We start from the raw sequence: 16,778 nt of genomic DNA on the forward strand, positions 1-16,778 counted from the left end.
AAAGAGGTATACATGTGTGTGTGCATGCACGCACATGTATATGTGTGTGTATGTAAAATTATTCTATACATACTTCTATTTATCAGTTCTTCCTATGTCCTTTATAGTTAATTTGGTTATTTGACAGTCAAAATAACTTATTTGCTCACAGACATTCTTAAAACAGTATCACTGTTACTGTATACAGTATTCTCTTGGTTCTGCTCACTTCACTCTTCATTATTTCATTCAAGTCTCTCCATGTTTTTCTAAAATCATTGAGCTCAGAGCAGCCAGGTGGCATAGTGGATAGAGCTCCGGCCTTGGAGTCAGGAAGACTTGAGTTCAAATGTGGCCTCAGATACTTGACACTAGCTGTGTGACTCTGGGCAAGTCAATTAACCCCGACTGCCTCACCAAAAAACCAAAACATAGCCAAAAAAAAAAAACCAAAACACACTGAGCTCATCATTTCTTATAATAAATAGCATAATAGTATTCTATCACAATCATGTAGTATAACTTGTCCAGCTATTCCCCAGTTGATAGGCATCCCTGCAGTTTCCAATTCTTTGCCACCACAAAGAGAGCTGCTATAAACACTTTAGAACATATAGGTTTTTTTCTTTTTTCCCTGTTTATCTTCAGAAATAGACCAAGTAATGGTATTTCTCGGTCAAAGGGTATAAATAGTTTAATAAATCTTTGGACATAAATCCAAATTGCTCTCCAAAAAGGTTGGATTAGTTCATAATTCCAGTGTCCCAATTTTTCCACATCCCTTCCAACATTTGTCGCTTTCCCCTTCTATCATTTTAGCCAATCTGGCAGGTGTAAAATGATATCTCAAGACTGTTTTAATTTGCAGCTCTCTGATTGATTTCTTTTTATATGACTATAAATTGTTTTGATTTCTTCATCAGAAAACTGCCTATTTATATCTTTTGACCATTTATCAATTGGGGAATGACTTGTATTCTTATAGATTTGACAAAGTTCTTCATATATATTAGATATGAGATCCTTATCTGATAAACTGTCTATGGTCAACATATATTTATAAAAGGCACTCTGGCTGCTGGGATACAAAGATCAAAAAAGTCACTGCCCTTAGGGAGAATAAATTTTATTGGGAGTGGTGTACACTATATAAAAAGATAAATACAAAATCACTGCATTTATTTACAATTAGGAAAGGTGGGAGGAAGAGAGCCCTACCACCTTGAGAGGCACCTTGATACAACAGGAAGATTGCTGGCTTTGCAGCCAGAGGACCTGTGTTCAAATCCTGCCTCTACTACTTATTACTGAAGTAACCTTGGGCAAGTGACTACTCTTCTTAAGATTTCAGTTTCCTCCTCTGTAAAATGGAGGTTTGACTGGAAGATGGTCTCCTGTGTCCCTTCCAGCTCTGAATCTATGATCTTACAAATTCTATTTGTAAATGGTTCCTTTTTTATGCCATAGTCCTGGGAAATCTGGAGAGGCAAAATGGTGCAGTGGATGAGAATTGGACTTCTGAGGCTCCAGTTATGTGCAGACACTTCTTAGCTGTGTGATTGTGGGTACATCTCTTAGCCTGTCTAGGCCTCCAGTTCCTCATCTGTAAAATGAAGACGGGTTGGACAGGACGGCCTAATATGTCTCTTCCCCCTTTGCCTATAATTCTAGGAACTAGGGGGAATCAGGAAGGGCTTCCTAAGGAAGCAGTTGCACCTTAAGTAAAGCTAACAATTCTAAGAGGTGAGGATCAAAGGCACTCCAGTTACAGGGGGATAGCCAGTGAAAGGGCATGAGAGAGGAAATGGATTGCAGGGTTCTGGGAACAGCAAGCAGGTCAGTTTGACTGGGACGTCAGAGTGTGTGAAGGAGAGTGATGGGAAATGAATCTGGAAAGGTCAGCTGGAGCCAGATTTTGAAGGAAGGGCTTTAAATGCCAAGCAGAGAAAGCTTATCTAGGCTTGTCAGGGGTGTAGCATGGTCAGAGCTATGCTTTATAAAGATGACTTTGGCAGCTTTGTGGAGGATGAATTAGAGAAGGGAAAGATTAGAATAAGATGAAGCAGAAGGCTGTTGCAAATGGTTGGGGGTGGTCCAGAGAGTAGAGACAAGGGATCTGATGAAAGAGATGTTATGGAGGGAGAACCCACAAGCCTCGGCCACTGCTTAGTTGGCAGAGGGAGTACGGGAGAGGGAAGTGAGTTTTGTGTTTGCATCCCCAGCACATCACGCGGCGGCCCCCCACTTACTAGATGCTTGCTGAATGTAAGAGCCTGGGAGGACTTCAAGGCTTCAAACCTGGGGGAGTGGAAGAATGATGGGGCCCTAAATAACCATAGAAATTAATATGCCTGTGTAAGCTTAAGGGAAGGAGAGAGAATGAGTTCCTTTTGGAACATGATGAAAGGAAGTGAATGAATGGAATGTCTCTCCTTTTCCTAGGAGACTGGCTGAAAAAAAAATGGGAGGAGAGATAATGGACAATAGTCTCAGGGGATGGTGCAGTCCACTATAAGTTTTTTAAGGTTGGAGGAGTTTTGGACATGTTTGATGGCAGCAGAGAAGGAATGGCTCTTCAAACAGGTCTTTTATGTCACTTCTAAAATAATCTTTCTTATGAAAAAAATCTGGTCATGTTACCTCTCCTTCCTTCCTGCCTGCCTCCCCTCCCCATTCCAACTTCCACTTGTGTATTCTCTTCTCCCAGTAGATTGTAAGCTTCTTGAGGGTAGGGACTATTTATTTGTATCCTCAGCCTTTAGCAAAGTGCCTGGCACACAGTAAGTGCTTTATACATTTTTTCTCTTTCTCCTTAAAAACTTCAGTGGTTCCTTGAACTGGGTGTTGAAAGCCCTCCATGACCTGGCGTGGCTGCTATCTTTCTGGTTGGAGCTCACACAATCACCTTTTGGGCATGTTATGGTTCATCTAAAACTCAAATGCCACTCCCTCTAGGAAGCCTTTCTTGATCGGCTGGTTGATTTTTCTTCTCAGGCCTCACACAGCATTTTGAAACATCTTAATGTATTTTTCATGTAATATTTTATATCATTCGTCCCCTTGACTAGGAGGGAAATTCAACATCAGGGACAACTACCCTGATTTTATCCACCCTTTTAATTTTAGCCAGTTGGTATATACAGTACTGTAACAGAAGGTGCTCAGATTTCTGAGCTTCAAGATTTCAGTTCTTTGAGGCAGACAGTGCAGATGTTATGGCGGAATCTGAATCTTGGCTTCTCCAAGGATAGAGTTAGTGTAGTTAAGTGCTGATGGCTCCTAATTCCAAATCCAGCCTTGTTTCCACTTCTTCCCCAGAGGGAAGGGGTAGAGGGAGTGAATAAGCATTTACAGGACTTACTATGTGCCAGATATGTACTAAGCACTTTACAGAGATTATCTCATTTGGCAAAAGAAGTCAGCCCTAGGCCAAAGTCATTGTGGTATCTATTGGTTTTTGTTTTTAATTTTTTTTTAAATTTTATTAATTTTGATTTATCAACAATCACTTCCATATGCTTTTGAGTTTAAAAATTTTCTCCCCCTTCCTCCCCACCCCCCTCCCCAAGATGGCGCACAATCTCACATAGGCTATATAGTTACATTCCTATTAAACATATTTTCACATTAGTGACGTTGTAAGTAAAAATTAAAACCAATAAGAGGAATCAAAACTCCACAGAAGAGGAAAAAAAAAACAATAGCAATTCAACTTCCATAGTTCTTTCTTTGGATGTGGATAGTATTTTCCACTACAAGGCCTCTGGGGATGTCTTAGATCCTTGTATTGCTGAAAAGAGTTAAGTTTATCAATCTTAGTCATTGTACAACGTGGCTGTTATTGTGTACAAAGTCCTCTTGGTTCTGCTCACTTCACTCAGCATCAGACCATGTAGGTCTTTCCAGGTTTTTCTGAAGTCAGCCTGTTCATCATTTCTTATAGCACAATAGTATTCCATTACATTCATATGCCACAACTTGCTTAGCCATTCCCCAATTGATGGACATCCTCTCAATTTCCAATTCTTTGCCACCACAAAAAGAGCCGCTATGAATATTTTTGTACATATGGGTCCTTTTCTTATTTGTATGATCTCTTTGGGATATAGCCCTAGAAGTGCTATTGCTGGGTCAAAGGGTGTGCACATTTTTATGGCCCTTTGGGCATAGTTCCAAATTGTTCTCCAAAACGGTTGGATCAGTTCACAACTCCACCAACAATGTATTAGTGTTCCATTTTCCCACATCTTCTCCAACATTTATCATTTCCTCTTTTGTCATGTTGGCCAATCTGGTAGGTGTGATGTGGTATGTGGTATCATCTATTGTTGACTAGTTGGCCAATGGCCAGTTTTGTAAAAACATTTTTTTGGATTTCTTTCTTTCTACTCATGCTGCAGATGACAGTTAATTGCCTCATTAGTTTCATGCCCGAGATTTGTGGTGTGTCAAGTTTTGCCTCATCAGGAGGAAAGAGTTCAACAAGGGTCAAGTAATTCAGCCCATCTTATTCATCTACAGAAACAAAGTAGGGGGCAAGAACTGACGATAAAAGCTCAAGGACCAGAAGCCCACCAGGGTGCTCACTTAATCTACACACTGCTTTGAGGAAAGAGAAGTAAATGATAAAGGGAAAACAGACTCGAATCAGGATTTAGCAACAAAAGGTAGCTAGATGGTCCAGTGGATAGGAGCACTGGGCTGAGAGTCAAGAAGACTCATCTTCCTGAGGTCAGACCCGGCCTCAGACCAGACACTTACTGGCTATTCGACCCTGGGCAAGTTACTTAACCCTGTTTGCCTCAGTTTCCTCTTCTGTTAAATAAACTGGAGAAGGAAATGGCAAACCACTCCAGTACCTTTTCCAAGAAAACACCAAATAAGGTCACAGTTGGACAGGACTCAAAAATGACTCAACACCACCACCAAACAAAATGCAATTTCCTGGGCATGTTCTAGATTCAGTATTCATTTGTTCCCATCTCCTACATGTACAGTATGGTACAATCATCACAGATCCTGAGGCAGATGATGGACTGTTAAAAAAAAAATGAAATTATTCTTTGTATTTCCTCAGGCTGAGCTGCCTGTTTTGCTAAGAAAATGCTATTAATTTGTTATTAATTTATTGCACAGGATTTTAGAGCTAAAGGGGGCTTTAATTTAATTTAATCCAACACTCTCACAGGCCCAGCTTAAGGTTGGGTCACCTGCCCAGGGTTATACAAGCAGTAAGGAAAAGAGCCGTGATCTGAACCAAAGTCTTTTGACCCCAAGTCCACTGTTCTTTTCTGCTGGCCCGCTGTTCCTCAACAGCTTGGACCCACAGTGGTTTTCTGGTTAGTCTGTAGTTAACCCTGCCTGCGACCTGATGTTATGGCAAAGCAATGCTCTGTTCTATAAAGAAAGTGCTATGAATGTGAGTGTGCAATCATTTTTCATTGTGTCTGACTCTGTGTGATGCCATTTGGGGTTTTCTTGGCAGAGATACTGAAGTGGTTTTGCCATTTACTTCTCCAGCTCCTTTGACAGATGAGGAACTGGGGCAAAAGAGCGAAGTGACTTGCCCAGGGTCACACAGCTAGTAAGCATCTGAGGCCAGATTTGAAGTTGGGAAGATGAGAGTTTTCCCCATTCCCCAGCCCAGTGGTCTATCCACTGTGCCACCTAGTGGCAGCGAAGTGTATTGAACTATCAAGTTTCAACAAATTCAATTCAGCATTTTAAAATCTGGGATGTGCAGGGAGTACAAAGATAAATACAACACAGTCTCTGTTTTAATGGAGTTGATAATTTTTTAGAGGTACGAAACACATACACATAGAAGTAATATAATATGGCAAGCAGAAAGTGCTAATATTAAGTCTGAAGAAAGTTCATTTCCAGTCGGGGAGGGGGTATGGATTAGGAAGGAAGGAAATAAACATTTATTTACTAAGTGCCAGGAACTCTGATAAATGCTTTCCAAATATCTTATTTGATCCTTGCAATAACCATGAGAGATAGGTGCGATTATTATCTTCATCTCTATTTTACAGTTGGGGAAACTGAGGCTTACTGAGATTAAGTGACTTGACACGGCTGGGAGTGGGGCAGGAAGAGAAGTCACACAAGTGACAGGTTGATTTGAACTTAGAATTCCATCTGAACCAGACTCCAGGCCCAGCACTCTATCCATCGTACCACTAGCCGCTTCTTGCAAAGGGGCCATTTGAGTTTTAGTGGATAAATATGATTTCGAAAGAAAGGGAAGGAGGGCATTTCAGGCATTTCAAGGTGTAACATGTTCAGATCTGTGTATGAGAAAGATTAATACGGTACTGTCTGAAGGAGAGATTGGAGAGGGGAGGCGCTGGTTAGGAGGCATTAGTCCAGGAGAGTGAAATGATACTCTGGGCTAGGTTGTTGGCAGCTGGAAGACAAAGGAGAGGACAGATACAACAGATTGTGGTGGAAGTTCAGCAACATGTGTCTGTTTTGAGATAAAAGACTGTGTTTAAATAACTTGTTTTTCTTTCAGAATAATCAATGCATTCCCGCAGGATTAGAGAACTACTACTCAGAACAAGACTCCAATGCCCGGGGGAAATTTTACACAGTCATAAACCACTACAACTTGGCCAAGCAAACCATCACTCGCTCAGTATCTCCATGGATGTCGGTGCTGTCAGAGGAGAAACTGTCAGAACAGGAGACGGAAGCTGCTGAGAAATCGGCTTAGTGGGATAGGCCCATTATTTCCAATATGTCATTTGAAGGTAACAAAGGGACTTTAAGGAACATTTCATTAAATATAATTATGGATAATTTAGAGGTTACTCATTTATGGTGCAACTGCTTCTGTTTGCTGATACTGCTTTGCAAATAAAACTTGCTGCAGAACATTCATGGGCATAAAACCAAGTGCATATCAGCATTGCTTAAAGAGCTCTGATGCCATTCCCCACGTTAAGAAGTCTTCAGTTAGCTAACCCAGATATAGCCTGGGATTTATTGGATGTTGTCAGAAAATAAATGTACGCTGGATTTGCCAGGGTGTAGACTTCAGATAAATCATGCATTTTACCTGTCTGAACTGATACACATATTTTTAATCACCTTATTGTTTTGCAAACTGAACACCACGGCCATAACTAGAGTGATCTCTTGTTTAGCTCACAGTGAACTGGGCTTGAAAATCCTTTCCAACTCAAATTCAATGATAACAATGCTGACTCCTAAGTCACGCAGTAATGCCTGGTGTAGAGACCCAAGGGGGAAAAATTCATCAGGTGGCATATTTATTGCATTCCCTCACTTGTAAGTGATGATGAGGTTCTCTGCAACAAGGCATGTTCATTGGGGTTTTCTTATCAACAGCAACAGAACATCACTGCATTTCCTTGGTGGTTTTGGCAACCTGGTAAAGAGGTGAATTGAAACCCCTATGTGATAGTTACTAAAAAGTATGAACACATTTCATTATGAGTGTATTTGGATGGTGTAAATGCATTTGGGAGGTGAAGGGTGTTCTGTTTAGCAGTGGCCTCCTGGGTGGCCCTCCTGGACAGTGAGGAAACCCTTTTTTTTTTTTTTGTAGATAGTCTACTATGTAATTTATGTGATAGGAAAGGAAGTCTTCATTCACAATGGTTCATTTTTATATTCCATTAGAAATGAGTCTGCACTGATCTTACTGTTTGCAAGTTAATTAGGAAATACAACAGGGGTTGGGAGTGGGTTGGGGAGGGAGATAAAATTGTGGTGGCTGTTTTAATCTAAGCTTTCTGAATTTCTGAATTGCAAGAACTGGGAAACCAGGTATAATAACCCAAGATATAAGGAACAGGTTAAAAGAGGACATGGAGACCAGTGTTGTAGCTGCAGGTTCAATTAGGAAATTTCATTTCACAATCTCTGTAAGGAAATCATATTTCAATTTTATTCTGAACATCAAATATATGTTTACAAAATTGCCAGTTAGACAAAATAAGCGTGTAAAACAATTAAATATAAAAAGATATTCACAATTTTTTCCCTCCATGTTATTCTGAATGTGCTATCTCTAGTGGACATGTCAAAAGTTTCATTGTTTTTTAGTAGATAACCGAAATAAACAGCAAATAGCAGTAGGTTGTTCTCCCAGATTAGTCAAACAAACATGGTGAGCATGGTCAATTCTACCCCGAGTTCCTTAATTTTTCTTCTAAGACAAATATATTTTATTATCAAGAATGTTTCTAAACAAGGACCATGCTTTCTTAATTCTACTGTTTTAACTACCAAACATACAATGAGTGTTCACTGAACAGTTATGTACTGTAAATGACTAGGGTAACAGTCACTAAGCAGTGTGGAATGCATAAAAAGCAATAAATTATGTGCCAAAACTTTTCCTGCATAAAAAAGAACTGAAATCCATGTAAACACATGATGAAAACAAACCATGTTTGCGTTTTCTAGTAGATTATATACTTTATTGAATGTAAATTCATTCGCATGTAACTTTTGACATTTTCACTCTGTGTAAATAAAGTACAATAAGGATATCACTGGCTGCCTAATATCTGTTTTGAGAGTCCGCATGCATTTTCCAAATATTACAGCAGAACAAATTATATCAACACATTTATAAAGGGGACATTAAGACGCAGAGACAAGGCAAGGCTTCATGTCATGGGGTGGCCTACACAGAGGTGGTTCACAGATGTTTGCTCTTTCAATCAATAATTAATCTTTCAAATTTCTACTCTTTAGGCAGCCAACTGCTGAGGGACAAAAGTAGGCCCAGGACTTCCAATGTAGATCTTCTCTGTACCAAGAATTCCTCTGAACATAATAGCAGGAGATTGAGCCTAATATGAACTACCTGCCAGCCCTGTCATAAAAGCATACAGTGTGATATTTCCACTCAGAAGGCAGTCAAGAACAGCACCTACCTTAGGCTACTGGTTCTTGTCTATGAGTTTATGCCTTGATTATACCCTAGAAATAAATACTTGATGAGTTTGGCTTCTATCTAGTTGATCTTTGGTTCCACTGCAATGTTTCAGTACCTTGTCATTACATGATGTGAATACTCTGAATGATCTAGATCTTAATTTTTACATTTATAATCTACAATAAGTTAAATCATGTTAAACAAACTCATGAGATTAACAAGTAGACTATCTTTTTTTCTTTTCTACAAATAAAATAAGCCTTTGCGAAATGAACGGTTAATCATTTCAGTAAGATGAGAAGTTGCAGGAAAAAGAACAGAAATAATCATTTTGTAGGGAGATTACATAAATGTTTTCCCTGAGGTCTAACAAGATGGGAAATCAGTCTCCCTGCACAACCCCTTCCTCAAATTAAGGTCTATGCATTCTCTGCACACCAAAAGCATTCTTCACAATATCACTCATTTTGATAGGAAACTGAATTCTCTACTACTGAGCTACTCAGTGTAGTTTTATGTTTTTAAAAAGGTTTCAGTCAACAATTCATTTTACTTTTTATTACTAAACTAAAACCTTCTAAGTGCAAGAGTTCATCGTGTCTACTAAATGTACTGAAATAATCTGAGGATTCCCTTTATGAGTGTGTACATATACAAACATCCCTAAGTGACTTCGTTGTAAAATTCCTGAGTCACAACTCTGTGACAGTAACATAAAACACCATACAGTACATTCTGCTTTGTTCAAAGCAAAGTGTTCTGTGATTTAATGTTCAGATGAGCAAGGCACCAAGGCCTTCAGAATGAAAAAGACAACAAAAAAACCCCAAACCCAACCACGACTAGCTATCATACCAGTCCAAGAAAAGCAAGGAGAATGAACACATCACAAGGAAGAAAAGAATCCAAACACGGAATCCTGCGTTGTTTTTAATTGCCTGCAAAATAAAATGTTCAATCACTTTACCAAACTTAAATTTTTAAAAAGCACAAATACATCCTATTTACTTCTCTGTATGTGATCTCTAAATTCCCGATCTAGCTCTAAAATTCCATGATTCTGGGAAACCCGATTTTATTAGGAGCCATATTGCTTTTGAGTTACTGCAGAAATCTATTTATTGCTTGTAGTCTAGGGCTCTCATTATGGCATATCATTAGCCCAGGTTTTTCATTCGGCCACACTGCATGGGTTAAGTCAAATAAGATTACTATTTCTGTTCTCCACGGATGATATCATAAAATCTAAAACAGAAAGTAAGCCTTAGAATCCTCTAGTCCCAACACCCTCATTTTGCAATCAACAAAACTAGGGCTTAGGTAGACAAAGTAACTTAACCAGGATTACACATCAAAAAAAGCTAACCAGGATTTAAATCCAGCTCTTCTGACTCCAAATCCATTTGCTTCTGATTGTTGCCTGGCAATCTCAAATGTTCTCCCATTACCATGCTAACAATGATATGTAGTTTGGTACATGTTTCCTTTAAATAGTAAATTTAATTACTAAATAAAGGCAAGACACATGTTTAAATGAAATCAGAAGACATATTTATTTGGACTAAAGTACAATACCCTTACTACCGGGAAACAAACAAACCACCACAACAACAAAAAAAACCCCACCAATGCTAAGAGTCAACTTTGAGAAATCTTACTACAAAACTTCTGCAGCACTTCAGCAGATGCCCATGAAGCTTGACTCATGAACACTTGCATTGGAAAACAAAAATAAAATGTCATCAAAGTAAATTTCAGAGTAGCAAATATTTGGCAAGAGCTAGAAGTAAATAAAGAGCCCCTCAGAAAACTGAAATACTGATCATATAAGGCAAGGTTTGAAAATCAGGTTTGACTTAACTGAGGAGCTTGATGTTTCCAACAACAGACCACGAACATGGCCATGCATTTCAAGCACAAACTCTAGTTAGGCTATGGTACTAGGTTAGGGTGGCCCCTCTCAAGAGTATCTTTTCTCGGGTTTCTTGTTATTTAGAGGGATCCACAGAATCCAGCATACACCAAGTGGGGAACATAGATCTAATCACATACCCAGAGTTAAGTATCTGGATGTGAACAAGGTACATCACTTTGGGTCCCACAACTGAATTCTCAATATCAATACCTGGTATTAAGATGAATAATTATTATCTAGGCTATCTCTAGTCTCCTCCCAATGAGGACAGCTGAATATTTAGGACACCAGTGGTAATTAGTGCAAAGACCCATCCAAAACTAGATGTCAGGATATTTATCCACAGAATTCTTTAGAATATTTACCTACCTCCCTTATGTCTTCATTACCTTCCTTGATATTCTCTGTTGCACCAACAACTAGCTGGTGAATGTTGTCGATCTCAGTTTCCTATTACAGAAAAATGTTAGATAAGTGCATTTTTAACCTAAAATATAAATGTGGATTTAGGGGGAAAAAAAAGTGAATTCAATATTCTATTCTAGTCTCTATATTACAAGCATGCAATGGCTAAAAACCCAAACCCCAAATTAGAATACAAGATGTTTTCAAATAATTTTTAAAAAGTCAATTCATCATTAATATACTTGGAAAAAATGAACAAAAGGTGATGTGTCAGACGTCACTCTTAGGACCGCACAATAAGATTTTTGGCTAACAGGTTTTCTCCTCTCCTACATCAACATATTTTTTATAAGTCTGCTTGTCTCTCTTCCTTCAAAAACAGTAGAGATGATGTTTACATACATTCTCTCATTTGAGGTCTCTTCCAGCTTTGAGATTGTATGGTACTGCTAACATTCAGTGTGAGAGAGTACAAATATTAGCCGTGTAATTACAACGAATGTATTACACATTCTTAAGAACAGCATCAATACCTGTTATTGCTTTAACCTTCTAATTATGGTTCTTAAGAGAACCTTAAAGCAAAAGCTAATTAGTTACTAGAAGTTTAGCATTCCTATGAGATCAATCAATATTAATATCCTCACCATATAGATAAACCAGGGCAGATATTTGCTCTGAGTCTCAGAAACAAAGGCAGGATATAGAAACTCTATATGCAGTGATCAATTTCAATTCTGCAAACACCTAAGAAGTACCTCCTGTGCCCAGAGCACTGCATTAAATACTCTATTAAAAAAAAATTTCTCCCAAACTTATAAGGATCACCACAACAGGCGATATAAGAGAATTTTAAAGGAAAAGGCAAATTGAAGAAAATGAGCATACAACTGACAACTATTATGAACAAACTTCAGGAGAATACAACTGTCTTGTCTGAAAAAAAAATGTCAGACCAAAATTCATACATGGCAAAATGATTATTTCCTTAATAAAGAAGTTGTGACAACTTAGAGATGAATAAGGTTGCAATTACTTGTACATTAGCTATGAAAAAAGAATTGCTAAGCAAATATTTTTGAAGCAATTTTTAGCCTACATAGGTGAACAAACTTCTGAATGCTTCGGCACCACCATTCTCATACAGTGAATCCATGTGTTAACTTTCACTGTTCATTTAATGACTGGGGTTACAAAATGTACTTGAAGATATTCTGTAATTAAGACTTTTCACTAATTATGACCTTTAATCAGTTAGTGCATGCCTTTTCTGTAATTCAACCCAAACTGGGTACACTTTTATAATGCACAAGTTAATAGCAGCAATGATTATATATGAGAGGTATCAGTTGGAAAGACATGTACCTGTGTCAGTACCCAGTGCCTGGAGTATTTATTAGCTCTTCTAATAAAGTGATCGTGCACATTATTTTTTACACTACAGACATGTAACAGATCTGTTTTTCCACAATAAAAAAGTAAATTTCTGACTGCACCACAAATCTGGATTGATATCTACAACTGTATATTCTACACAAGGGCAATCACTATTAATTTTCTGATATTAACCTTATCATATATATGAATGGACAATACTTTAAAACATTATTAAAAATAATGTTTGGTGAAAGTGAAAACCCAATTTGTTTCTGGATTTAATGAATGAAATTTAAGAACTGGTTCATTATTGCCATGTGGTTTAAGGAAAGTAAATTGTTTAGTTAAAATTTCTTATGTCAAAGTTGCCTACCCTAACAAGTAAGAGAAAAGACATTTTTCTCTTAAGCATCATTAGTTTTTAAAAATTAAGAGGGACATGGCAGATTTATCAGGTAAGATTTTCCAAACAAAACAAAATATTTATCAGCTGTCTTTTTTTGAGGGAACCTCAAAATTTCAGTTATGTAGTAGGCAACATAAAGTATAAATCACTCTAACAGAAAACAATGACATTTCTTATCTACACCCTTTGCATTATTAAGCACTACACAGTTTTAGGGGGGAGCCAGACTTATTAATTTAGGTTCTATCAAATTCCCATACTCAGCCGTTAGGTTTCTAGATTCATTTTTATTTTGTTAACTATCTTATTTTAATCACATGCTCCTTCAGGAGAATTATACCTAGCACTTTACCTTCAATGTGCTTTACTTATTAATACTACAGGCTTATTCCCACTTAATGTTGTTAATCTGTTCTGCCAAAACACAATGTTAGGTGAGAATGGAAATGGGGGCTGTTTTGTCCCTTGAGAATACCGCTGAACATAGGGACAGTAAGCAGACTGACAATCAATGGAGCTAAAGTTGCTGGGGTTCAATCACTCATCTGGCTCATGACCAACTATCTGATTTGTTTTGTACCTTGAGTGATTGTGCAGAGGACATTACAGAAGGGTTTCATGCCTTTATGGAAAGGCTTGCTTATAATGGATTAATCATAATGTATTAGTTATACTATAAAAGAACACTGTTTAGAATGTTATAATAACAGTATCTGGCAATATCAGAAAAATAATGTGATTAAGAAATGTTAAGTCATTCATGATAAATACATTCCAACTTTACCTGTTGCAAAACCTTTTCTGTGAATATCTCTTGAAGTCTGGAAATTTCAACCACTTTTCCCTCAATTTGCCTTCATAAAAACAAGAAAGGATTTAATATATTTTATGTCAACTACAACTTGATCTATATATCATGAAAGATACAAAATTTCAGAGTTAAGAGTTCAAATCCCACAGTAGGACTAAACGTGACAACTTTGCCAGAAATTATGGATTTTTAGTGGCCCCCAAAGAAAAAGTCTTTCCAATGTGATGGTGGAGGTATGTTGGAGAAACTCAAAACAGTTAACTAAATGGAGAGGATGGTGGAGAAGATTAATTTTAAGTATGGCTTTAGCTTTAATTTTTTTTAAACTCTTTAGCTAGTTTTCCCTATCTGTGGCAATCTATGCTGATCTAATGATTAAACTGGCATTTATCAAAAAAAGGAGATGGAATATACAAATATTCTTTCCATTGCATGGACATCTATGAAGTAATGTAAGAACACATATTTAAATTAGCTACAGAATTCCAAAATTTGTTAGAAGGACTTTGAGTATGGGCCCAGCAGTGAACTATGTTTGTCATCTGATACCTACAAAAGACAGATTCTTAAAAGTATGAGGGGTAGATACCAACTTTTATATTATATGTGTTTTGCAAAATACATACTCAATTTTACCTTCCACATGTTTGCCTAACACTAAAAGAGTTATGGCGGGAAAATTCCAAACCACACAGTGCAAAGGTTCCCTAGACGCCATATTTGTTATTTGAAGCATCTGTGGTTTATTGTCAGTATTCCCTCCTCCAAGGAAGAAAATACCTGTCTGCACAAGTTGCCAAGACTGAAAAGAAGCGTATCTATTCCACGGTAAGCAACCTTCTGATCATGAGTCTTCTTGTATTAAGGCAGGCTGGTCCTTGGGTGAAATGCATAGAGTCTATCACTGGGTCTGTACTCAAAGCCTTGTTAGCTCAGTACGACCTTCATGCCAAAAGGAAGCCTTGGAGAGTCAATATTGCATCACCATCGTTATTGTTGTCGCTGTTGCTATTAAAAATAACAACAACAATTTCTCAAATACTCTATTAGCATTCTGCTTTTAAATGCTCAGCTGGCTACTTAGAAGGTCCAAATCCTGGATCATTATATTCCTTTTCTCTATGATATTATGTATATTTCCCCATCAAAGTGTCACAATGAATATACATGCTAAACTTGCTAAGAAAAGTTCAAAGTATATTTTGGAAAAATACATAAGTTTTCATTGACAAATGAAAAACATACCTCACTTCATCAAATAAGCTGTTCATTTCACCAACAAGTCTCTGATTTTCTTGTTCAAACTGGAAAGGAAATACAGTGTATGGATGGCATCATATTGATTTCTATTCAAGTACAGATGAAACAAGAGGATAGTGTGACACACACACTGAAAAATCAGATCAGTATTTCAGTAGTCATTTTCACATTTAGAGAAGGGATACTGTACCTAAGGGATACAACTGCTTGAAAAAAATCAGTGTAAGTTTAGAAGTTTTTGTAGTTTGATGACAAAAAAAAGGGGGGAAAAAACCCCACAATGCTCATCTTTTCCCTCTTAATTTAAAATGAAGCCCCACTCCAATGCTACTCCCTCCATGAAGTCTTCCCTGACACTCTTGGTCACTAGTGAACTTCCCTCTTAGATTCACACAGTATTTTGTTATGTAATTATAAACGAATCTGGACTGAGGTTGCACTGAGTAGTGTATGGGCTTGGAATAAGAAATGGGTTAACTCTGACATTTACTAGCTATAGGACCCTGAACAATCCACTCAACCTGTTTGCCTCAAGCAACTCCCTAGGGTTGACCTTTTAACTTCTAGACAGAATTTCAATCTTCTCTGGTGAAGGGAGTTCTCCACTATGATAAAGTCACAAGTTCTTAGCAATATTCATGTATTCTGTATTTTAGCAACTGTATTAGTGCAGGTGTCAGGACTCTAAGTTCCATTGTTGACTGTAAGTCCCCAAGATGAGAGAGGCTACAGGAAGCTGTAGTATGCACAAAGGCTACACCTGATAAACCTACTCAGCTGATAGACTAAACCAGATTGGGGATAACCAAGAGGGCTCAAACCTATTGGTGAGATGGGGGGATGTCTACCCCAAGCATGAGGCCTTGCAACAGTTAGAGCTCAGTTGAAGTTATGTAACATAAATTTGCAGTGGACCCAGTCAGTACAAGTTTTGTAATTTTCTTCAACTTGTTTTAGCAGCTTCTGTGTAGGAGTGAAAGTAAAAGATGGTGAGAGTGATCCAGGGCTGAGGCTTGGCAGGGCATGATCAGTGATACAAGGGAGTCAAGGGTTCAAAATACCAGTGCTGAAAGAACTCTCAGGGTTTGGAATGACCAACCTTGGAAGTTGACTACATTAATGCTATACTCAGTTACCACGAAGGATGAGATGGTTGGAGCCCCAAACTGACTGATTCTCTTCCCTTATTCCATGGCAAGCAAACACTCAACATATCTTACTCCTGTGATTCAGCATTGACATACTGAAGTGAAAATATCATGCCCTATTGTCTTTCACTGAGAGGCAGGGTAGTTTAGTGAAAAGAACACTAGACTTGGAATTAGGAGGAACTGGGTTTGAATTCTATCTGTGACACTGATTAGCTGTGTGACCATGGACAAATCACTTCAACTTGCTGAGTCTTAGCTTCTTCATCATAAAATAAGGCTACTACCTCTACTGCTGACTTCACTGAGTTGTGAGCATCAAATGAAAAGAATGAATATAAAGTACTTTGTAAATCTCGTATAAATATCAACTACCACTACTATAATTATTACTGATATCACAATCCATCTCAGTCCTATGATTCTATTGTTCTTATCCTCTGCCCTTCCAACCCACTGTGCCCTCTGGAATCTCCAGTGTACTGTTAACAACATTTCCTTCATCTCACACCTCTTCGCCTCACACTTCTTTCATCTTTTGGCCATCAAGGAAACCT

General features: G+C 38.0%; 2 protein-coding genes across 3 annotated transcripts in view; one reads left to right on the forward strand and one right to left on the reverse strand.

The window, feature by feature from the left end:
• NSG1 (neuronal vesicle trafficking associated 1) overlaps positions 1 to 8,985 on the forward strand; it is a 46,954-nt gene extending 37,969 nt beyond the window's left edge. Inside the window, exons 5-6 of one of the 2 annotated variants that reach the window (XM_020992091.2) lie at positions 6,500 to 6,737; positions 8,716 to 8,985. In XM_020992091.2, the coding sequence (XP_020847750.1) occupies positions 6,500 to 6,700 (201 nt within the window). In that variant the 3' untranslated portion in view covers positions 6,701 to 6,737; positions 8,716 to 8,985. Of the gene's footprint in view, positions 1 to 6,499; positions 8,511 to 8,715 lie in introns of those variants that run through there. The other variant, XM_078148605.1, reaches the window with a different exon arrangement.
• The window catches only part of STX18 (syntaxin 18), a 132,488-nt gene continuing 124,117 nt past the window's right edge, over positions 8,408 to 16,778 (reverse strand). The window contains exons 8-11 of the mRNA XM_020992090.2: positions 15,059 to 15,117; positions 13,787 to 13,856; positions 11,184 to 11,264; positions 8,408 to 9,837 (exon numbers count right to left, since the gene is read on the reverse strand). Of these exons, the coding sequence (XP_020847749.1) occupies positions 9,742 to 9,837; positions 11,184 to 11,264; positions 13,787 to 13,856; positions 15,059 to 15,117 (306 nt within the window). The 3' untranslated portion in view covers positions 8,408 to 9,741. The remainder of the gene's footprint in view (positions 9,838 to 11,183; positions 11,265 to 13,786; positions 13,857 to 15,058; positions 15,118 to 16,778) is intronic.

This window comes from Phascolarctos cinereus, unplaced genomic scaffold (genome assembly GCF_003287225.1).
Source record: "Phascolarctos cinereus isolate Bilbo 61053 unplaced genomic scaffold, phaCin_HiC Scaffold_9;HRSCAF=440, whole genome shotgun sequence".
Classification (NCBI taxonomy): Eukaryota; Metazoa; Chordata; class Mammalia; order Diprotodontia; family Phascolarctidae; genus Phascolarctos; species Phascolarctos cinereus.